Source organism: Aulostomus chinensis, chromosome 12, assembly GCF_037954235.1.
Source record: "Aulostomus chinensis isolate RoL2024-O1b breed Wild chromosome 12, RoL_Achi_v1.0, whole genome shotgun sequence".
Taxonomy (NCBI): Eukaryota; Metazoa; Chordata; class Actinopteri; order Syngnathiformes; family Aulostomidae; genus Aulostomus; species Aulostomus chinensis.
In genome coordinates, this window is record NC_141331.1 from 24137237 (window position 1) to 24161457 (window position 24221).

General features: G+C 42.0%; 1 protein-coding gene across 6 annotated transcripts in view; it reads right to left on the reverse strand.

Moving 5' to 3' along the window:
• Positions 1-24221, reverse strand: part of fam124a (family with sequence similarity 124 member A) — a 43724-nt gene that overhangs the window by 6538 nt on the left and 12965 nt on the right. For 3 of the 6 annotated variants that reach the window (XM_086219343.1, XM_086219346.1, XM_086219345.1), the window contains one exon: positions 9786-10552. In XM_086219343.1, the coding sequence (XP_086075469.1) occupies positions 9786-10552 (767 nt within the window). Of the gene's footprint in view, positions 1-9785; positions 10562-24221 lie in introns of all 6 variants that reach the window. The other 3 variants (XM_086219342.1, XM_086219347.1, XM_086219344.1) reach the window with 1 other exon arrangement.

Below are 24221 nucleotides of genomic sequence, written 5' to 3' on the forward strand. Positions count from 1 at the left end.
GGCGTTATGATGTCACAGATACCAGTGAGCTATGGTCAGGTCCTGAATGGCCACCAGAGACAAGATGAAGGTGCCCCTCACCACCACGTTGATGAGGCAACTGATGAAGGCACCCCCACACCACCAGGTTGAAGAGTCAACAGATGAAGGCGCCCCCCACCACCAGGGCGGCCAGGCAAACTATCTCGGCATCTCCCACTTCCAAGGGGGCCATGCAACCTATGAAATTGCCCCCAGTAGCCAGCGGGGCGAGGAAAATTTTGAGAGTGCACCTCACCACCAGGAGGCTGATGTAAACTACCAAGGCATCCCCCACCACCAGGGGGGGCAACCATCTCACATCCCACACAATCAACTGTACACCCCCAACTACAGAGGAGTCATGATGCCTCCGATCCTGCCTTCTTACCCGCTATCCTCCCTCTACTGCGGTGGACTCATGCTACCACAAATACCAATCTTCAATGCTCCTATTCTGCACACCTACCAGGCCTTGCCGCTACAGCCCCACTTCATCACTGGAGGCTTTATGATGCCACAGATACCAGTGAGCTATGGTCAGGTCCCGAATGGCCACCAGGGACAAGATATTCCAATGAAGGCTTAAACTCCAGCCTGTGGCGGGGACCAGACCCCAACAAGTCCCCTTGATGACTGTGAGCGCAGCAAGAGTCAGCTTTGCAACATTTTGAGCAACTTTTATCATCTTTAACATGAAGCAAATGATAAATAATTTTATATATACTGTATATATATATATATATATATATATATATATATATATATTCCTACACACACACACACACACACACATACACATCTATATGCATATGAATATATACCTATACATATAGTCATGTATATACATATATATATATATATATATATATATATAAACACATATACATCTATGTCTCTATATATAAAGATATATCTCTATATAAAGATGACATCAATGTATTTTGACATTAAAAAGATAAAGATAACCTTGATATGACATGTGTGGTCAAACAGACAAACCATGAAGTTGTGAAGCATCAATCAGAACTTCTATGCAGGACAAAAAACAGGGATAAAATGAACATGGGTGCAAAGAATCCTGGGAAATTATTTCATTCCAAAAGACCAAAGAGACGTGTCAGGTGGGACACCACATATGCATATACAGAGCGTGTTTTGAAAGTCTTATTTTTTACTGTGTCACTGACCAGGAGTGAAAGGATATGGATACGATCACATTAATATTGATTTAATATTTTAGACTTTCTATCACATCCACATCAAAACACGACAAGTTGAAGAAAGGTAGGTTTGGTCACCCGCAATCAAGAAGCAAAAATAACAGCTTATTGTTTCACTAAATGAATCACAATCCATTTGTTTTGATCAAAATATGATTTTGATTTTAATCATTGCTTTTTTTTACTCTGCTTCCTTTGTATTATGATTTTTTCAAAAAGTGTTTTCTTCAATGAATATGACATGTAACTCTCCAATGCTTCTTTCTTAGTGTTATGTTGTTAAACATTTGACTTTTGTTTGTTCAGTCCTGCTTCACCATCCTCTGTATCTTTAAAGTCATTGTAATTTAAGACAGAACACCTGCTATTTCATGTATGAAATATAACCAATGTGAAAAAGTATGCCATGAAAAGGTAAAAATATGCCAGCATCCACCTTTTTCGATGAAACACTTGCTAAAGGGACAGCGTCTTCAGACCGGCTGTTTTGGACAAAGAGTTGCCAGGAGAGATTATTGATGCCTTTCCTAATTTTTAGACTCCGATCGCAGAGATCAGTGTTACCCACGAGAAGTGAACGCATAGGCAAAACCATCAAAACCACAACTTTTTGTAATCATCCTGTTGGCAACAATACAGACCCGTTTGCTTTGCTCTTTGGAACGGCGCCCCACTTTTATCAAATACATCGTTGAAAATGAGAGATCTTGCAATCGTTGCTGTATTCAAAATTTTAAAAAAACAAACACTGCCTGTCATTGGTGACCCCTACTACAAAATAACTTTGTGGGAAATAGAAGAGAAAGGATAAGGACAAGATCCAGGCAATAAATACTTTACAGTAGCATCTATCATTTTGAGATACAGACTGGACAACAATATATCTGTCTGTAGGTATGTCTGGGGGTTGGACGTGGCATACAATGGCATATTTCCCCCATTGTCTAGCTAGGGAAACTATTGCTTGTGATATGGTTGGTCTAAAATATACTGACTGTAAAAAACAAAACAAAACATTATGCTGTTACCTCACTTTTTTGCTAAATGGTAATGGAATATCAGCGGCGACCATGTTTTTGTGTTTGTTGTAGACATGGGACATAGCAAAAATATGTATGTATGTACGTGTGGAAATGCACACAAAGTCTTTCTTCTGTTTTATTTTGAGGAGATATCCTACACTGGAGCAATCGGATTTTGTATGCAAATACTGAGGTGTATATCCATCAATCCATTGTCTTCCGCTTATTCCTGTTAAGGGTCGCAGGGGGGCTGGAGCCTATCCTAGTGGCTACGGGCGAGAGGCGGGGTTCACCCTGGACAGGTCACCAGCCCATCGCAGGGCCAACACATAGAGACAGACAACCATTCTCACTCACAGTCACACCTACAGTCAATTTAGAGTATCAATCAGCCTAGTAACCATTTGCATGTCTTTGGAATGTGGGAGGAAAGCAGAGTACCGGAGAGAACCCACGCAGGCGCAGGGAGAACATAGAGACTCACACAGAAAGATTCCGTGCTCGAGCTGGGACTCGAACCCAGAACCTTCTAAGGTCAATCTCTACATGCTATATCTTTTTTTCCAGAACAGTCTATGCTATCCATATATGCCATCAGTTCACTTGGGTACTACTTACACATATTTCATAAAAAAAAAATTAAACAAAAAATGTTTTTTTGTATTTCAAAATTTTTGGATTTTCTACATGCTTGTCATCATAGAAGTTTTCCAGCACACATATCTTTGTGTATTGAGTGGGGGAGTTTCCCTGGAATCTGACAATATCAGCACCATGGTGAGAAGTTCTATGACTTCACAATTTGCAAAACATGGTGTGCACATGGCAAGAATAAAAGCCATTTTACTGAAATAAACACATATTCTGCTTATGGCGAAAAATATGATTCATTTTATAAGAAACATGCATAAAAATACAATTATACAACTATTTACAAGAACACAGAACTAAATGCAATACTATATACATCAAAATGGATTTTCAAGATTCCTACGATGTCCCTGTAGTTATTATATCAACATATTATTATGAAGTAATTATTATTATGTAGAAAATAATTACAATTTAGGTAAATCTTGGATCATCTTGAGTTGGATCCATTCCATGAAAAAGCATCTCCTCATCATCAGATAATCCGCTCTAATCCGATCCGATTAGGGACATAATTTGTCACAAAAGAAAACACAATAACCTCGGAATTGGTAGGATATGTTGTTCTTCTCTATAATGTGTTTGACAAGTACGAGTGAAATAACTGGAGTAAACAAATAAGGAAATTTATTATTTTGCAGTCCATTATCAGCCTCGTTGTAAAAAGATACATTGGATGCACCTGAATGTGTCTTATATCCTCCTCTCTTTCCTCTCTCTCCTCCTGTATGTGTCATACATAAATCATACACATACGTGTTACTAAGTCCTCTTCTTCTCCCCTCGTCCCAGATCCTGGTGCTGCTGGAGGAGGCCACAGACCTGAAGAGGCTCAAGCTGCCACCCGTAGCCCCACCTGCTCACGTCCCCGTCTGTCCCTTTCTCTCTCTCTCTTTATCTCTGTCCCTCTCTTTCCTTCTGAATATCTGTCTTCCTTATCTGTCTTTGTCTCTGCCTGCTCTCCTGCTCTCTTTCCCCCAAATGGTCAAACCAGACATCCGTCCCTACTGATCCTGGATCTGCTCCACATTCCTGCCTGTTAAAGGAAGGTTTTCGTCACCACTGTTGCAGGATGTGCTTGATGTTGGGTGTAAATTCATTGAAGGAGTGTAGTACTAGACCTACTCAACTTGTAAAGTGTCATGAGATAACTTTTGTTGTGATTTGGTGCTATAGAAATAAAACTGACTTGACTTATATCATTGTAAATGATAGAGATTGTTACACTCCAGCCTTTGAAACATGATTTCCCAGCAGGAAGCCATACACTGCACCGTCACAGCCAGAGACAACACTGTTAACGAAGGGAGACAAACTCCTCAAACTCTCTATGTTTCCTTGAGAGTAAAGACAAGGTGTCAGAGAGGGCCATTCCTCCAGAATCAAAAGGCTCTTGGAACCTGGAGGAATCTATAACAAACAGAAGTCTGGCAGGCCCAAAGCCACAACACAATCACAAGACAAATTTCCTTCAACAGCTGTGTGAACACTGTCCAAGTCTGCAAACTTCAACTGTGAAGAGAAGGCTGGAAGCTGCTGGATTGGTGAGCAAGACAGATGCTGATGAAATGGATTGGTAAGAAAAGGCTTGTTTGGACCACAAAGTCCTCGTCGCGCATCAAAGAACCAGATGCTGTCATTGTTTCAGTGATGAAACAACCAACAGAGATCTGCGTCTATGCTGGTATTGACAACTTATACTTTCAGACTGCAGAAGTCCCCAAAAAACGTCTTATTAATAGCCCCCATTCCCAAAGACAAGGTCATGACCTACAGGTGTGCCACTAAGGTTATCTGGGTCATCAGCGCAGCAACCATGAGCAGATGAAGTTGAATTGAAATTAGAACCAAACCATAATGTCAGTTTGTTTGAGCTCAAATCAAACTGTTTGCGGATTATTGAGCATGCCGCTGGATAAAGAACACATGGATTACGCCACACGATACACTTGAGAGTTAGTAAACTGACATTTTTGGGAAACTGATGCTGTTTTACTGTTACTGCTGCTGTTGTTCATGGTCAGTCATCATTAGCATCATGCTAAATACAATGCAGCTGGCTCTCTGCATTTGACAGTCACACATCTTTGTGACTTAATGAGAGCCATTTGTGAGCACTTGAAAAGCAAAATGCACAATTTGGGTGGAGGTACTGCCTTAGTATATGAAATCAGATTGATCAGCGTGAGGCAAGATACCATGGGATGTATGTAATGTGAGAAAATGTATGTTTTTTTTCAATTTTTGGCTCCTTCCATGTTGAGGACAGGAAAAGTCGCAAAGCAGTGGAAAATGAAATTAGTTAATTGATGGATTATTAATTTAATTAAAATGTTGGCTTTTCCTAAAAATGTGTGTGTGTAGGAAGAAGTGTGTTACCAACCCCATTACTCCCACTTCCTCCCTCCTGCTCAGTGTCTTTCCGGTCCTTATGAATCAGTTCTCTTTCTCTTCTCTCTCGCTCCTAAACTGTACACATCTTTTCTCTTTATCCTTTCTCTTCCTGGCCCTGCAGCGTTCCTTCACTCTGAGCCAGGAAGCAGTTAACAGTTAGCTCACACAGCCACTGAGTGTATCATCTACTCTTGAGGCTGGGGCTTAAAGCACAATGACACTCGAGGGAGAACAGTTGTCATCAGGACTTACGTGTGATGTTCATCCCCATGATGCTGCACATCCACTGAACTCATTTGTTATTTATTGAAACTATTTGTGTGCCTGCTTGGGTGAAATTGGTGTCTGCTAATTGGACATGACAAGATATGTCCAGTTTTCCATGAGGAACTGACGCTGTAATTCTAGTGAGTGGCCACAGCAGGGGTACTTGGTAATGAGGTTGTTGACATTGTGATGATCAGACTCTTACTCTTGAGAGCTTTAGTTATCTCGGGATAAGCCAGGTCAGCCGGAGAATTGACCTCAGTCAAGCAAAAACACTCCTCTGAACAGTAATCCTCAACTCCACAATGCTGCAGAGCAAAATTAATAAACATAGTTACCTTGCTACCGTAGTTAATTCATTGCTTCCAAGGCTGATCATATTTCCAGGTCTGGCTTTGTCTTGTTTCAGTCATAAAAACAAGACAAAGCCCGACCAGGATATATGGAAGTGGGGTATGTGTTGATGAATAAAACACACAACTTTACGTGTTTTACTTTGCTAAACTACGGTGGGGCTTTGCACGACCCCTAAAATCAGTGTGGCTCTGTTTATTCTCTACTGCCCGCAGGACAAACAGAGGCTCTGTGGACAGTCCACAGCCGTACATGATAACAAAAACTCCATGGAACTGTCCCGAGAACAAACACTGGGGGCCCTGTGTAAGTGATCTATGGCGCCATGCAGTTGGCAGATGGTACTATGTGGACTGTGTGCTCGTGGTGTGTTCACCATCATTTTGTTATTTCGTTAGAGCGCAAACCATGTTGCATGGTTCAAAGGGGCAGTCATTAGACACCTTATTACTCATAGGTTTACTTTGGGGATGACATCACTCCAACCAATCAGAGAGCCTCATGTCATTCTTTTTAAAGCCCAGGTTGCGCCAGGACTTGGCATCTTGCTATTTAAGGAGAAAGTGACCTCCTTGTGTGCCAGGTGAAGGCGCGCAAATGTCTTGTGTTTATATCGGGAGCAGCAGGAATGCACCAAAGCCATCAGGGGTGAAGCAAGTTTTTGGGGGGTGGGGTGGCAGGCAAAGTTTCCACATTTTCAGGCATCAATAGGGCCCGGTTGTAATGCCGCACATCTGCTTGTGTGATTAATAAACCCTTTAATTATCACTTCAAACATAACAACATTGAACAAAGACCTGTCTCTTCTGGGGCCAATGGTGAAAACGTTTGTCATTTGTCAACCATCATATGCGCCAGCTTGAAACTAGCACTGACAAACTACAACTACTCAGATCCACAAAATTACTGAGAAAGTGAGGCTGGTCTATAGAAGAGTGAAAACATCTCTTCCACTGAGAAAAAAGCCTTCGGTGGTGTTCTTTGCTGGTCTTTCAAAGACAACTTACTCCCCAGTTCTGCTATAACTGATGCTATATAGCATCAATGCTAACCTCTTCAGGATCTACCATTGGCATCTCACCTAAATCACATCTCTATCTCACTAGCAGTGAGATAGAGGTGTCACACTTTCATCAGTCATGACGAAATGTAGTGTTTTGTACCACTTTTTCTTCTCCTGATAATATAAGATAAACTTAAAAGCTCAAACATTGAAAATAAAGTTGTCTCCAGAAATGTCAGTGATATTCAGCACCATCACAACCTTGCATGACAGCTTCAAAAAAATCCCATTGAAATGACTAAAACTGATGGCCGTACCACAACTACACATGCACGGCCTATTTATCCAAGGAACTGTTATGATTCTATGACTAAAAGAAAGCTTTGAGATGGAACCAGCAGCTGTTTCCTGTGCATAACTCTACGCACATCTCTAGAAAGTACTTCAGATGTTAAAAGATGACGTGGAACTATTTTTCAACTACGAGACAAAAGGCTTTTCTGCGCTGTTAGTGTGGAGGATACACACGCACCGTAGGTTGCGTGGCGTTAAAATATCTTTGTCATCTCAGACCATCATCTCCAAAGCTTTGTCATCGTAACCATCTTTGAGTGTCATCTTAACCTCTTCATGACTGTTCAGTCATATTCAGTCAAATATAAAATACACATAGAGAGATTTCTTGTATCAATAGTAAGAAGCACCTTGTCAACCCCCTGTCTTCAGTCCTTTGGTGGTCACTGGAACTAATGATGATAATAACTTTATCCCCTGATATTTTCAAGGAAAATCTCTAATGCAACCCCAGTGAGAAAGGACCTCATGACCTCAGGCCAGGTGGCACTTTGGCATCCTGCATATGGCCCTTTGTCATACTAGATTAGCTTATTGTTTCCCTCAGTGCTGATTCAATCCCAGTAATGGACTGCCCCTTAATCGGCTTGAACTAGGTTTAAACCTCCAACCCCCTGGACAGCAATCCCCTCTGAAACTGATACCCCCAAACAAACACCACTGGGAGTGTGTGTGTGTGTGTTCATTTAAACACACACTTGTAGTCTAATTGGTGTGAGTTAAAGCAGGTATTACCATGTAAGCTTTCAGGTGACGGACTGATGGAAGTATCAGGCCAATGACTGTTAATTGTGGCTGAAATTCCCTTTTGTTTTTCTTGCTTTTACAGCTATAACCATGATTACTATCCAAACTCACATAAAGATAAATAGGGATGTCACACAAACCGATTTGCGATACCACGCGGTTCTAAAACTTCAAAACACAGACGACCCATTTTTTTAAGCACCGTAGGTATCGGGGCCAGCGTTGGAATCAGTGCTGCGCCTTTTCGGAACTGACGGGGGCAGTATACGCCCCAGAGTTTTCAAGTCGCGAGGCTACTTACATTCAGAAGTGGGAGGTGACTAAACTACATTGAAGATGGCTGATGCGACCGCCCTGCACCTTGTAGAGAAAAAAGGTACCAAGAGTCTGTCGAGTTGTGAAGTATTTAGCATCCAAGGCAGATGAAAGTGGCTGTATTATTAATCCACAGAAGCCCGTATGCAAACCATGCTACTATGGCATCCATACAAAGAGAGGCAATACTTACAATTTAACACAATACTTGAAAGGCCGTCATCTGGATTTGTTTTAAAACTTCATAGTGAGTTCTGTTTCATGTGAATACCATCCAAAGAATGAACGTTTTCTGTTTTTTTTTTAATCTGTCATAATGAAATACACGTTACATGATGTTTGCGATGGTGAGCATATTTTACAGTGGCTTATGTTATGTAGTTTATGCTGTAGTTTTAAAGTTAGCCTCGCACTATTGTAGTACCTCGTAGTAATGCACCCTCGGTTGGCAGGACAGAGAAACAGAGTATGTGTCTTGCAAGTATCTTGTCAGAACTACCAAAATTCACGGAAGATCCTAGTTCACGTTTCATGTTCCAGTACATAGAATCTTGGAAAATACTTTCTTTTTACCGTGGTATCGAAACTGGTATCCAGAATGGTGTAATTTTACTGGTATTGGCACTGACTACTGAATTTTTGGTTTCCTGACCCCTAATGATAAATACTTTGCGGAGTGTAAAGCAAGCAAACCCTTCCACTGTCAGTGTGCTGGTTGCTCCGACCAAGAGCTCCAATAATGAAAGCAAATACTAATTCATAAAATGTTAGATACTAATTTAATTGAATGAAAGAGTCCAGGGGAAGGGGGTCTTACGAGAAGCACAGTTGCTTTATAGAATGCCACATAATTAAGGTTTCTGTACTAAATCAAGTCACTTGTCTGATGAGATACCATTTCATCTTGTTCGAGATTCAGGGACAGAGACAGTTGTGTGTCCCAGGCGGCACTTGGTATCCCTGATATCTGATTAGTCATCCCAAAATATTTATTGCTGATAAGCTTCATACATTTCTATAATAACCACCTTATCAAGTGGTGTCTTTTTCAAATCCACAAATCCCAACTTTGCAGTATTCCACCCATTTCGGCTTCTTTTGATCAAATTTGCTGGAGAAGACAGGATTGGTTGGGTTCATAATTTATATATTTCTCAATATTGTCATATCTTGGCCTTACCGTTGATTACTGTATTCAGTTTTCTGGAAACCACATTTGCGACCATAACCAGCCCAGGACTTCCCTGAAATAGTTTGTCTCAGCCTCATATATGAAAGTCTGGTTTCTCCACTGACTAGATTCAGTGAAATCAGTTCAGTGTTTTCTCACATGTCCACCTAACAAACAAGAGATATTTTCTTTTATGACACTGCTATTTAAAAGACCTGATTAATGTGTCACATGTAAAAACTGGAAACAAGCCAATGCATTCTCACCTGCAGAAGGATCTTATTTCCATCGTAGTCCTCCGTCCTCCAGCGCACTTCACTAATTGGGCAGCATGGGTGGGGCAGCAGGGGCACAAGGGCCCCCACATCTCGTACCCTCACCTCCATCACTGCTGACTCCAAAACCAAGGGAGCCTGACCTCGTGGGAGCCTCTTAAATGACAACTGGATCTCCATGTCTGGGTTGGAGTACACCACAAAGAAGCAGAAGTCCTCCTTCTTTTGGGCTACCCTCCGCTGAAGCAGCAGCTTGTAAAGACGCACCATATCCACATAATTTTCATAGCGGCAATACACAGTAAATCTCACTATTTCTTTTCCGTAGTGAACCTGCCGTACAGCCCAGAGTGGAGTGCCAGCTGCCAGAGTGAAAAAGTCCTGACTGCATGGTGTCAGTGGCATCATCCGCCAGCCATTGTTGACCTCCTCAGTGTGGTGATAGCACCAAGGTGGCCGCTGCAGAGCACGATGCAGCATCAGTAGCTGCTCCTCACCGCCGCAGGTCTCCTGAAGGAACAAGATGACTGCCAGGGATGGTTGGGAGGCTGCTGTCTGGCTGCCATTATGATGGTGCTTCAGTTGTGAGCGCTGGAAGACGGAGGCTCGCTCGGAGACTCTGAAGAGTTGCAACTCAGGGTGAATCCACTCCAGGACAGCATCGGCGGCGTGCTGCAGGAACTTGCCCTGGCCGGGGTCAGCGATGAGGTGGATACTGACCAGGAACGGGTCCTGGAGCTCACCCATGGACAACTCGCCTCCAAATACAACAGCGTCAAGACAAAGGAGTGAATGGAGGAGAAAGAAAGAAAGAAAGAAAGAAAGAAAGAAAACAAATGGAGATTAGCCTATGATCAGCCTGTAGAGAAGACCAAATCAGACAACCATGCAAGAAGAGAGAGGCAGCAGTATATCAATGAAATGGCAATCTCATCATTTAGGTCTGGGGGTTTATTGCAGAGCGCTAGAGTGACCATTGACAATTCTCTTTCTTTCAGGCATAGAGAGAAACAAAATATTTTCTGGCCATGAAGTAAAACTTTTTACCTCATTGATGATCCCTTATGATTGAGAGGCCACCTTATACAGCTGTATATAATGCAGGTTTTTGTAAGAACATAAATTCCAGCTCCACAAATGATGTGCTACACACCAGTGTCCCATAAATGTGCCCACTAAATAAAGGCCGCGTTCCATCCTGATGACACTGAACGTTGCCTCGAAATAGAAATTATGTGCTGTTCCACATCGAATATGAAAATGATTCCTGGGAGTACTGGGAAACTTTTCTCTCTTGTTTTCCTTTCCTATTTTGTGGTTTTCTCCATCCCTCTGCTCCCCCCTCCTGTCCTCCATCTCATCAATTCATATCATCATAGCCTTCCAGATTGGTGGCTACCCCTCCCCCCTCCCAAAAAAAGACTCATGTGGGTCATCAGTGGAGGCTCATTAGTGGCATTTGGAGGTTATTAGCAAAAAATGGAGGAATGTTACTGGTTGCAGCTGCAATACATCCAGGTACAGCCTCCTGATGAACCCCTGACTTGGAAAAAGCTTACCCCCGACACAGGTACTGCAATACTACCACTGACAACTAAAGAGGTCATTTTACACCAAAGTTCTAATTCTTGCATGTTAAACTCTCACTGCATTCTCTTATCTTCTTGTTTTTGCACTTTTCCTACAGTTATTATCTAACTTCTCATGGGACTTGTCCCATTTTGTTAGTGCTTTGAGGCTGAGTGCAGTTTGGGAAAGGACACAATGTCTTCTTGTCCCTGGCACAAGAAAATGTTTGGGTGCTGCCAGAATCGCTCCATGTAACAGAGACGCCATACAGGAACAGGTTCTGTCTCACGAGCCCAAGTGGCATTTGCTAAAGGACAGAGCAAAGAGGTGACATTTTATAAATGTTAAGATCAACTTACAATGAAAAAAACTGGAATAAAGGTAACTTTTGAACAGGAACATAATTTGTAGATTTTTTTTTAAAGGTCTATTTATTCTTCTGCACATCACTGGAACACAACCGGATGAATGAACATAATTGTTCCAGAAGATGTCCCCTCATCTGGTGTTTTGATGACAGCATTGAGAACACTCTCTCATATGTCAGTCCAAAACCTTCCATAGGTGTTAAACTGAGTTGAGATTTGGCAACTCTGAAGACTTTAACATATGATTCATATCATTTTCATGCTCATCAAATGTAGGTTAGCCCCTCTCCTCTGCACTCATTCAGGTCTTTCCTTGAATCCCTCATGTAGCAAAGACTTTGAAGGAATTTAATAAAACATATCAAGTGTACCTCTTCTGTTCCTGAGTTATGTCCCTGAATAAGGGCCAGAAAAGCGTTACAATCACAATATGATGTCAAAGTAATGTCGACCTTTTCTTGATATAAAGTTTCAGTACTTCATCATTTTATCCTATCAGACCAGTATCTGAATTCTTGAGCTATGTCAAAAAATGTGTTTGGTGAGGTTAAAGTAACCTTTCAGCAACAAAACCCCAACCGATTCACTTTTTGAGTCCAAGTGGCCATTTATGCTAAATATGAAAGGCCGTGAAACGGATGTCAGAGTTGCACTTGTCCCCGATTCTGGTGCCATCATGGAGCAATTGAAGGACCCTCCATACTTTTTAAAATATGCCAGGTCAGAACTGGGAGGTCAGAGAGTGCCTTCACGACCTTCTAAGTCATTCCACACCTTCACATAGAACCTCCATTTAACCCTTAAAACTAAATCCTTAAATCATCCCCAAACATGTCAAAAGTTTCCCATGAATCACCTCAGAGTGACCGTATTGTCTCACTCCCTGAGCCTTCCAAGGGTTGATCTCACCAAGTCCATCTGGGTTTCCAGAGAAATGGAGCAACACTTGTCATGCTGGTGGGGATTTCCCCCAGAGGAACGTGAATGGGGGGGCATGTGTAAGGGCTAATGACACACAGCCATTGTGTTTACAAGAATGGGACAGATAACCTGTGGTAACATGGGAGAGTAATGAAAAGGTTCTTTTCTTTTGTCCCTGTTGAAGTCTGAATCCATCCAACATAAGTCATCATTTTGGTGATGCGTCGAGACATTTCTCTACATGTCCTAGAACAAAAAGCTACACAATTGTGAGAAGTAAATTGCAGAGATTTAACGAGTAATGCGATCCATTTCCAGCTGCAAGATATATGCTGTTGTCACATTTTTGTAGCAATACCAACTTGTAATTCAAGATTCAGGGTTAGGGTTGGATTCAGATGCAAAAGTTTTATTGTCATATCCCCAACAAAACAGGTAATTTCCCGAGTATTGAGTGGGAGCTTTGATTTCGTTTGCTCACTGTGTTTTTTAAAACCTGTGAAAATTCAGTGAGGAAATATATTTTCAAATTTGCAGTCTTCCAACTTCAGGAGGACACACTCAGAGCATCACAAATGGAACGCACCACTTTAACACAGCATTAAGGGATCAGTGGTTCAAAGACTGAACTCCCCCAAGCTCTGGAGTACGCTAGCACAATGTAGATTTAATTTAATTTCAGTTCTTAACTCAAAATCAAATACTTATCTGCTTTTATTTCAGCAGCATTTTGAAACAAGACTTTTACAGAGTACTGTTTAATCCCGGTATGTATACTTTCTACTTTTACTTGAGGTACTGTTATTAACTACCTATAAAAGTACCTTGGTGACTTATCGTTGGAGTTAAATGAATATGCCACCATGCTCCAACACTCAGGTGTCCTCAAGTGTACATGACTTGGATTGTCTGGAAAGATCAAGACAGCAGGATCAAAAAGGATCCTCTGCAGGTTTAATCTGGACATGACATGACATGAGACCTCCTGCCGCACCACACACACTCATTAAGGGCTGCCTGATTCCATTAGAATCAATGTCTGTCTCCCAGACATGTAGCTGGCATCAAGACACCAAACACTGGGATGATCGGGATCTTAAAGCATGTTTACTTTAAAGCACGTTGCACTATCAAGCAGACAGCTTGAGCTCTTGGCAAGGACTCCACATGTGGAGTTTAGGATTAAGTGAGGTGAAGAAAATCCTCATCTAATTCCCCACGCCTCCATTAAGACATATGGTACTTGTTCTCATACATTACATTTCTTTACCTCGCTTAGCTCTCCTGCTACTCCTCCCTCATCTCATGTCTGCTCATCTAACTATAAAGTTCTGGGAATACCACGTCAATCCATGCAGATCTGAAACATGTGAATGACTGGGATGCTAGCTGATTTCTAAAAACACTCAAACCTGAAAATGTAGTTGTTATGAGACTCCAAGGCCATGTATTTTTTTCATATTTTGTTTGCTGTTTGATTCTGTCAATCAATACATAACCACATGAAATAAAACACTGCAGAATGTTGTTAGTGTGTGTGTCATCTGTATAGTAACTCAGGGCAGGAGTCACAAAAGCTTTAATTTTCAGCAGGTCCTTTGTTTACCACGTGTTCTCATACTGCAAGTGCATGTACGGAAGGTGTTCCTGAGGTAGCGCTATCGTTAATAAGAGTGGGACAGTTATGAAAGACATGAGATGGGTAAGTCCATCCATTTCTTCTGCTTATCCTGTTAAGGGTTGCCAGGGGGGCTGGAGCCTATCCCAGAGGCGGGGGCCACCCTGGACAGGTCATCAATCCATCTCAGGGCCAACACATAGAGACAGACAACCATTCACACTCACAGCCACACCTACAGTCAATTTAGAGTATCAATCAGCCTAGTCCCCATGTGCATGTTTTTGGACTGTGGGAGGAAGCTGGAGTACCAGAGAGAACCCACGCAGGCACAGGGAGAACATGGAGACTCCACACAGAAGAGATGGGAAAGTGAGGACTAAAATATTTCCAGTTCATCTTTCGCCCAGTTTTGGTGTTTGAAGAAATTCCTTTAAGGTATTCCCAATCATCAAAATGAGAATGGGACCAGCCAAAACTCATTTTGCCCCTGGCCGGCATGGAGACATAAAAATAAAGCAATTCAATAAATGTAATTTTTTTCCAAGTGAACTTGATGTGGGCCGTGTGTTCATGAGACTTAACTTTTTACATGTAGAGCTTAATGACAGTCAAAGAAGAAGTTAGTGGTACTGGGTTTTACTGTGCCAGCCAGTTAACCTTACTCCCAGTCTTTTCATAATCTGCTTGGACAATAGGAGTTGAATCCCCAGCTTTAGAAGGGGTCTGTAAGGGGAGCGAGGGTCAAACCAGTGACCCTTTGCTTTCGAGGCGGCCACTCTAACCTCCAAGCCATGACACAGCCTGTCTTCTCCACAGAAATAGGTATTGAAAAGTCCATGTAGAGTATTATCTTGTTCAGTTATTGTGAGTGAAAATCTGCTGCACACACATAATACAGATGTGACTGTGTACTGACATAGAGGCACATGTGTGATCAATAAATATTCATCATGAGTGCTATACATTGGCAGAGCTGTGTGCGAAGACAGCAATGGCAGCTGTGGGGATGTTGGAGAACTGATGCAAGAAAGGGAGCCAAGTGAAAATATTGATGCGAGCTGGTGTCCCTTCTCCCCCGCCTGTGGTTACACCCTTCAAATCACATCACTCCTTTTTACTTATTCCAGGCTTTGGAGCTCACACTAACTACATTACTGACTTCTATCACTTTTGCCATTTCACATATTTCATTTTGTCGGTGATAGCGCTGCTGAGACCACCAAACATAAATAGTTGTCCTTCTGTCCATTTCTCCAAACTTGGTTCAGTTAAACACTCTGAATGGCTGATTTTCTACATGTGACTGACACCGGACTGTTGCACCTGGGGCTTATACTGCTATTGTGAAGTAGAGGAACTCTACAACTGATATATCAGACAGTATTTGCAGACCCTCGCCTTCCATATATAGCAAATCAACCTCTTAGGTATCATGATAAAATCTACTGTCTGCCCCTCACACCCATTTTAAAAGTAGAGGTGAGCATGCCTTTCAGGCAGTTGCACTTAAACTCTGGAATGCTTGCCATTTACCTTTGAGGGCCTTAGAATCCTGCTTATGAAGTAGCTTGAAATGTTTTTATTTAGACAGGCTTTTAGTTCAGACAGGGTCTAAACAGCTGCTCCATGTTAATTGGCACTCTGCCTCAACATTGACTGTCTCTGCTGTTGTCTGCCAGACCAGCGCCAGGAGTTAAATTGTTATTGTGTTCATTTTGCTCTCTTATTTTGTGTTTTTATTGATTGCTGGAAAGCACTTCTTTGTCAGATTTTGTATCTGAAAAAGGTGCTATATGAATGCAATTAACTTACTTATTTACTTCCAATATTGTTTTGCAAAAATGTAGTTAACAGAAATTTATGGCAGATATGTAATGGAGGAAGAATATTTTATAGTTTTGGCAAACCCTTAGTGTCCAATAAGCCATCTGTACATTGTTAGGATAAACTTCACTAAGAATTTAGTACTTGTTAATTAACTCCAGAGAGATTTTCTAATTACTGTATATTCTGTGAAAAAAAGAAAACTGTATCAGCACATGGGCTGCACGGTGGTGCAGTGGTCAGCACTGTCGCTTCACAGCAAGAAGGTTTCAGGTTCGAGTCCCGGCTTGGGCACGGGATCTTTCTGTGTGGATGTTCTCCCTGTGCCTGTGCCTCCCTGTGTCTTCCAGCTTCCTCCCACAGTCCAAAGACATGCAATTGGGACTAGGGGTAACTGGATACTCTAAACTGACCATAGGTATGAGTGTGAATGGTTGTCTGTCTATATGTGTTTGCCCTGTGATGAACCCTGCCTCTCGCACGTAGCCGCTGGGATAGGCTCCAGCCCCCCTGCAACCCTTAATAGGAATAAGCCGAAGAAAATGGATGGATGTATCAGCACATATCTGACAGGATTTACCCTGATACCAGTGTGTATCACCCAAAATGATATACATTGGCTCCAGTATTCCCTTTGCTGTCCTTGACGAATCTAAGGAATAAATTACCAGAAACTGCATTATGATTGAGATTTATAAAACATCTATGCCTGCATACTCATCCCTTTACAAATCTAAAACTAAAAAAAAGAATGTGCATGTATACGTGCTGGTGCATTCACAGTTTCTGTCATAAACCTAGACGATCTATGCATCTCATTAGCCGACGTCTTAGTAGTAAATGAGAGGCTACAAATGCAGAAACATAGTCTGTAGATACATCTCTAACAAATACTGCACTCGGTAGCAGTCAATAAGTGTAAACAACACTGTCTATATCAACAACCACGACTCTGGGACACTGTACTTACTGTATGCAAAACGCTAGTGTCGGCAAGCTAACACTGTTGCGAAAGCAAATACATGCAAATATTACTAATTAACACTAAAAACAAACTTTTTGATGTAAGTTGGGCGTTAAAACCGGAGCACTTAAAAACTGACAATGTGAGGGGATCGTGATACTGGATGAAAACTGACAGGAATCGTGACAATTACAATTCATCAGCGGGGCCTGAACGTCACTCCCGATTTTCATAACAATCCATCCAACGGTTGTCGAGAATTTCACACAAACTTCACCAGGATTTGTCTTCTGGGAGGTACAAAATGTCTGCAGTATTTCATAGCAAACCATAAACAGAGGTGGTAGATGACAGACCAACAGACAATCCCATCCCTCAAGCCCAGATGGCTAAACAAACACACAAGTCAATGTGATGGAGCTATTGAAGCTTTCCTAACAGAGTGGACCTGCAAAGAAGAGTGAGACATTGAGTCACCCCGAATGCTGTTAAGGGACTGCAGGATGCGTGTGTATAAAACTCTGGAGGAGTGTGTCTCTAAGCTTTTAATCCACTCGAGCCTTCAAACTGAAGCTGATGTTCTGACTGAGTGGATTGACCACATACACACTGGGCATGTGCTAAACCACTCTTGAAACACACTAAATCAGTGCACACATTTACACACCACCCTTCTGTAACTCTAGCAGACTTTTACTGTCTTTCTGTGTTAGAATATTAGCTGGCAGCACATGAACACAGATGATGATGTGACGTATGACAAAATGCCTTCCAGTGGCCCCTGCACATATGAGAGTGATTAGCAGTGAGTGTGTTCATGTGTGTGCGTTTGTGTGTGTGTGTGTGTGTGCATATGTGTGTGTGTGTGCGTGCAGTCACTGCTTCTGCTATAGTCTGGCTCTTAGTTTAAGTCAAAACAACTGAGGGAGGAAATTCAAGATGGGGGCCCCTTTTGTCTTCTGGTTAAATGTAAGGAGAAACATCCAACACTCTTACATAATGCAGACTGGTGCCAGATAAATTAAAATGTTAATTGTCATCAAATACATAGAGCTGTGCAAGTTGAATAAATCATTTTTTCCTTTGCCTTTTCGAGACACACAATTATTTTATTCTAACTCAGTGTGTGATGCAGTTCCTTTTGTAGCTTTCCTGTGTGAATTTGCTCTTTTTCAACATGTTGCATAACACATGGGTGAATTTGGAGATATTTTTTCATACCATAAAAACAACCAAAAACAACAATGAATTGATTGCATTCATAAAGTATTGTCTGTACTTTATGGTCCTCTTCCCCTGCAAGCTGTAAACTATTGAAATCCCATTTGATGAGTGACATTCATAATGGACACACATTGGGGACATGTCATTACCATAAACATACACATTTACACTTCCCCTCAGTAAACCAGTTTTACAGATTTATTTTTACAAAAGTAAATATTTGACTTCAGTATCAGCGTGAGGAGCTGGGATCGTAGCCACTGATGGACTAACACACTGTTGCTGGAGGTCCTCGTGACGTTTGCTGACAATAGGAGGATATAAAAATCACCAACTTTGAACATCAAGAAATTGAAGAGTTAACTGACAGCTTGGTCTCTTCTGAAATGAGAGCTGAAATGGAAAACTCCCAGCTGCCTCTGATTTACTGCCAAGAGCAAAACTGTAACTTTTCATTTCTGCCCATAATTAAACTCTATGTTGACAAAATGAAAGTGAACAAGTTTGTTTACTGTGATGTGTAGAAGTCACAAAAGGAAGTGGCTTCCAGTTTTTTTACTTGATTCTTTAGGGGCAACATAAGCTGAACTGGGACTTTGGTCGCCAGGCCGAAGTATACAATGGGCTTTGTATGTGAACGCAGCCAACCATAAAGTCTCACAGAAGATAAAAGCAATCAGACCCCAATGTGGAGCCACTATTTTCTGGCTTCAAACTGCTGCTTGTTTCACACTTAAGAATTAGATAGATTAGATCAGACTGTAGTTGGGAAAGATTAGAAGGAGAGGCTTAGCAAGGAAACCAAAGCGAGTCAGCAGTCCAAGTCCATGCATGTCATGTGACCTTCTCTGTCCCTGCAGACCTGGAGTGAGGTCTGGAGGGACATAAAGCTGAGAAGGTGATTATGCTGTGACCCAATTTCACTCAAACATAAACACACAGTGTGCTGTGTAAGTTCCAGTTGTGCCACAGTGCCCAATGAGTGGGACAGAGCTAGAAGACCGTGATTTAAGACCACTCTCTGTTTCACTCACTCACTGGGAGGAGAATATGCTACACGCAGTACCACACTTGACCTTTACAGGGGTTCAGCTACGGGTCATTTTACCGTAATTACATTTACATTCAACACATGAAAGCGCCGTTTATGTCAGGAAGCCCTGTACAGTACTAAGATTACTAAATTGATACGACAGAGCTTGTTACTTGATAACTCTGGTTAGCATTCAGTATTCTCATGGCATCCAAACACCAGCATAGTTGGTAGAAGTAATGCACCTGAAAGTTGCCATCCACCATTAAACACTGTCTGGATTGAAACATGGAAGGTAAGCTGATCGCCACAGTGTGTGTGGCCACACGTAGCTCACTTTGAGAGCTAAAGTTTAAAGTTCCATATGGCCAAAATGAATTTCAGTACATCTCACGTTTAGGCGAGATCAGAGCTGGCAGTATATTTTGAGACGATTTGCAGATGTTGTGCAGTATACCGTAGGCCCTGTGTCATGCTAACTCACCTTGCTGACTGAGTGCCTTCCTAGGTGGGCCCAAGTAGCATCATACTGCAGCCCCAGAGGAGCCTCTGGCATGATGGAAATGTTTCAAGTTCATTAACATTAATTACATAAATAACTGTATTTACGGCATGTATTTAGTACACATCATGTTAGTTTCTTCAGCTACCTTTTGAATCAAGCTTATAGTGAGCTGGTAAAGCATACTGTTGTACTTTGTGCAATTTCCTTCATCCTGGCTCTACTTCAACCTCCAAACAAGTCCTGGCTGACTGTGTGGACGTACTGGCTGGATACAGCACAGATTTAGTAAAATCCTTGAAGTTTTAAGTCATGTAATTTTGTTGTTTTTAATGGAATTCACTGTCAGTATAATCTGCTGTGGCTAGCTTTCCACATCTTCTGATGAGACTGCAGCATTTTCAAGTCAAACTGTGCGCTATGTTTGGGAATTTAAGTGACACAACATGATTCAACATCTTATTAAACATAGAAAAGTATTCAAGAGGCATTATGGCAATTTAACATGAAGTATTTCAAATTGGCATTGTGCAGTGGTTTGTCATTTCAGTCACGACAGGGGCTGGATGTCATGCCAGAGGCCTGTCCAGGGTAGCAGTTGGCTAGCATTGACAGCCCTAATGTCAGCAAATCACTCTGAAAATGGCCACTTCTGTCCTGTGACATTCAGTGTATTTATACATGCTCTTTTGGACAGTAAGAAGTTGGAGCCCTGCAGAGCATCACCACAGACAATAGAAAATACTTTAAGTTTCCTCAAATTGGGGGTGTCAGATGTAAAATTAAATGTCAGTGTCAGCCTTACATCTCCAAACCTCTGAGGATGCAACATTTTGGATCTACTCCAAAATGGAACTTAAAAAAAAAAAAAAACAACTCAATTTAATTGTCATATTTATTTCTTAAAGAGAGACCTGAACCATAATTGACAAATAGACACAGAACAAAAACACTGGTGGCAGACACAGAAGAAAAGCAGCAACACTTGTGAATCCATGAACCCGCCACAGTCATTCTTTCATTAAAACTCAAATTCACAAAACTCATAATTTATGAAGGAGCCACAACAAGGCTGACATAGAGCACTGCCTCATTTAAATCATTAACGAACTGCCAACCGCAGCATACTTAGCTGCGATCGTGGGAGGATGCACATTTGGTAACACTTAATTCCCACCGCATTACTGCAGAGCCTGAATCTCATACGCCACATGCAACTAGGGAAAGAGCAGTATGTGTGTGTGTGTGTGTATGTGTATGCGTGTGTGTGTGTGTATGTGTATGTGTGGCCGTTACTGGTGGTCCTTCATTCAAACTGCCTATGCCTGAATGTGCCTTGGCTGACGTCATTACAGGCGGTTTGGAGTGTAAAAGGATGCTCAGCAGCATTGTCCTTCTAACACTGACAAGTGCTTAATCTTCCCAAGTGTGTGTGTGTGTGTGTGTGTGTGTGTGTGTGTGTGTGTGTGTGTGTGTGTGTCAGACAACAAGTCTGTGCTCATGAGCAAAGAGATAGTGAACGCTCCGACCTGCCTTCAACTACTTACGTGAGTTCTAGGATTACTTTTTGATGTAACAAAAATGCAATGCGTTACATTTGCAATTCAAGGGTTCAGGTATTAGTTCCTTCTTCAAGGAAGTAATCTGTAGAAAATCTCCTACGTGGACTGGTGTAAGGTCAAGTCAGGTCGGGACAGGTCCACGAGAGGCTCAGATAGCAAGATGGCAGCGAGGACAGCAATTACAGGGCAGAAGTGATGAAAGCAGCATAGCATAAAATATCAGCATAAATATCCAAGTCGACTTCAAGTCACGCGTCAAATCTCTGATAACTTACCAAATAAACATGTTAATTCCTACTTCAGCGTTGTGATGTGTGAATTCTTCTTTATTCTACTCAAAAAGCCCATTTGCATACAAAAGATGAATATGATCATCCCCGACTCTAATTTTTGTTCTTGCCATTTGTCCGATCATATGTGTCTTTTTCACAAGTCTGTTCACGTCTCTTCCATTGTAGATGTATGTGTGTCTCTTCCCAGCCTCATTGTCTTGTTACAGTCTGACCTCTGCACAGTTTAAAACTTCCCCCACCCCATCTGGCCTGAATCATTCATTACTCTGACAGCCTAGCCACTCTGTCTTACATACATGTACACGCAAACACAACAAAACATTGAGGGCAGGGTCAGAGGTCACTCAGGCTGAAGAGACACATGTCTCCTGTGACCAATAGAAAGTGAGGCTATGTGATTAAGTGTTTGTGGTGAGACAGTCCACGAATCACAAGCTCTTCACCTTCTATTGTGTCCTCACAGATAATTTTTCAAAAGCTACATGTTAAATGTTACAATTGCCCAGTGGTTGTGTGAGAAAAAAAAGAGTAAAACCCTGATTTTCTCCTTTTGTGGACACAATGGCATGAGTTTTCTTTTCATACAAACAAGTTTCACATAAGTACAGAACAGTTTTAATAGGATATTCAATCTGTTGGGATCACACACTTAAATATTTAACCCAGAATTTAACAAGCACATATTAGCAGGATATTAATCAAGTTTCCTGGTTGTCTCTACAGAGCACATAGTGGTTATAGCAGAGGTCAAAGGTCAGGGGAGAAGACCACCTGTATAAACATGAGCACTGCTCTCTAGCTAAACCTAAATAGAGGTGTGGAGGCAGGAGATCAGGGAGAGTGCTGCTGCTGCTGCTGCATGCACCTCTGCAAATGGACGCATCAGTGAACAAACACAAACATGCACCAGCACACACACACACACACACACACACACACACACACACACACACACACACACAGAGGACAAAGACAGGCAGCCACACACAGCCTTGAGACAAATTACTATTCTATATTCTTTCACATCGTTGGAGAATCTGTCAGCACAGCACCGTGTGTGTGTGTGTGAGTGTGTGTGTGTGTGTGTGTATCTGTTGTGTCCTTTCTGTTTGGATCGTCAGTGCTTAGCTCAGTTTGATGAATGCACTGTGGCTTTCTATGTGTCTGAGGAACATAAGTGCTGTGATTTCTTATTTCAGAAGTCCTCCATGCTCTTATGTTGTCTTCATTAAATCTCAGTGAAGATGTGCTGGAAGCAGTAGTCATTCAGACACAGCTCCTGATGGTGAACCTCGCTTCATCACCCCTGCTGCTCAGTCAATTGCTTTTCCCATCAGTTTCATCTATTTTAGCTTGGTTTTCAGTCTTTCTCCAGACAATGGCATGGACCCAGACATAATGGCCTTTAGTTTTCAGACGGGGCCAGTAGTATGGATCATGCAGTCATGGCTGATGATGGAAAGAAACAATGTATCTCTCCTCTTCTCTCACGTTTGTCTGCTAACACAATCAGCCTTGAACCTGACCTTGTATTTAAGTGTTTTCAAGACCTACAATGCACGATTCAATTCTCTGAGGGCCTTTTCAAGATGTCAAGATGTCAAGATGTGTTTTATTGTCACCAAGGGATCGAGCCCAAGGCGAAATGCAATTACACAACTCAAAGCCTGATCCATCTGTCACAAGCGGTCACAATTATTACAGATTGAAAGTAATAATGGTACATTTCAGAATTTAACAACGGCACATATACATTTGTTGTGTATGTACGCCAAACTTGACCAGTCTGTTGACCCAATGAAGGCAGTGAGAGTGAGGCGGAGCTGCGCCACCAAGCATGGGCGGGGCAGGCTGCAGCCAACAGGCGCTGCCACCCCAAGGGAGGTGGAGAGGGCAGAGGCAGGGGGTCAGGAACACACGGGGGAGGGGGGGATAGTACGTGCCATTTGCGTCGCCACGGCAGAAGTCACACCTGACAGTCAGCACCAAAGCTCACATGCTGGTCACACTGTACCCCTTGTTCTGGTGAGTTTTGGTTCAAATTTGTAATTATGCATGTGCACAAAAAAAGGAACATGACATACTAACATCCTGTGATCATCATCATCATCTACAGAGGCTGTACTGACATGCTTGGCATTGATTCGTTTGTGGATTGGCTATGTCATATCTATGTGTTGTCAGTTTTGCAGGCAACTACCACATGGAGGGTAGGTAGCACGGAATATCTATTTAGATATTAATCAAGTTTCCATCATAATATTAATATGATATTATTACCAGATTCATGTGCAAAAGTCAAGGTTAGTTCAAACTGTCGGTCCCAGGCAGGAAAGGAGGTGAAGACGACAGACAATACTGCAAGGCCCCTACAGCTACTTTGGCAAGGCAAGGCAAGGCAATTTTATTTGTAGAGCCCGTTTTCACAAACAGTTTGTCTCAAAGGGCTTCACATGGCATCATAACAACATCCTCTGTCCTCAGACCCTCACATCGACTGAGGAAAAACTCCATAGAAACCCTTTTAACAGGGAAAAATCTGAGAA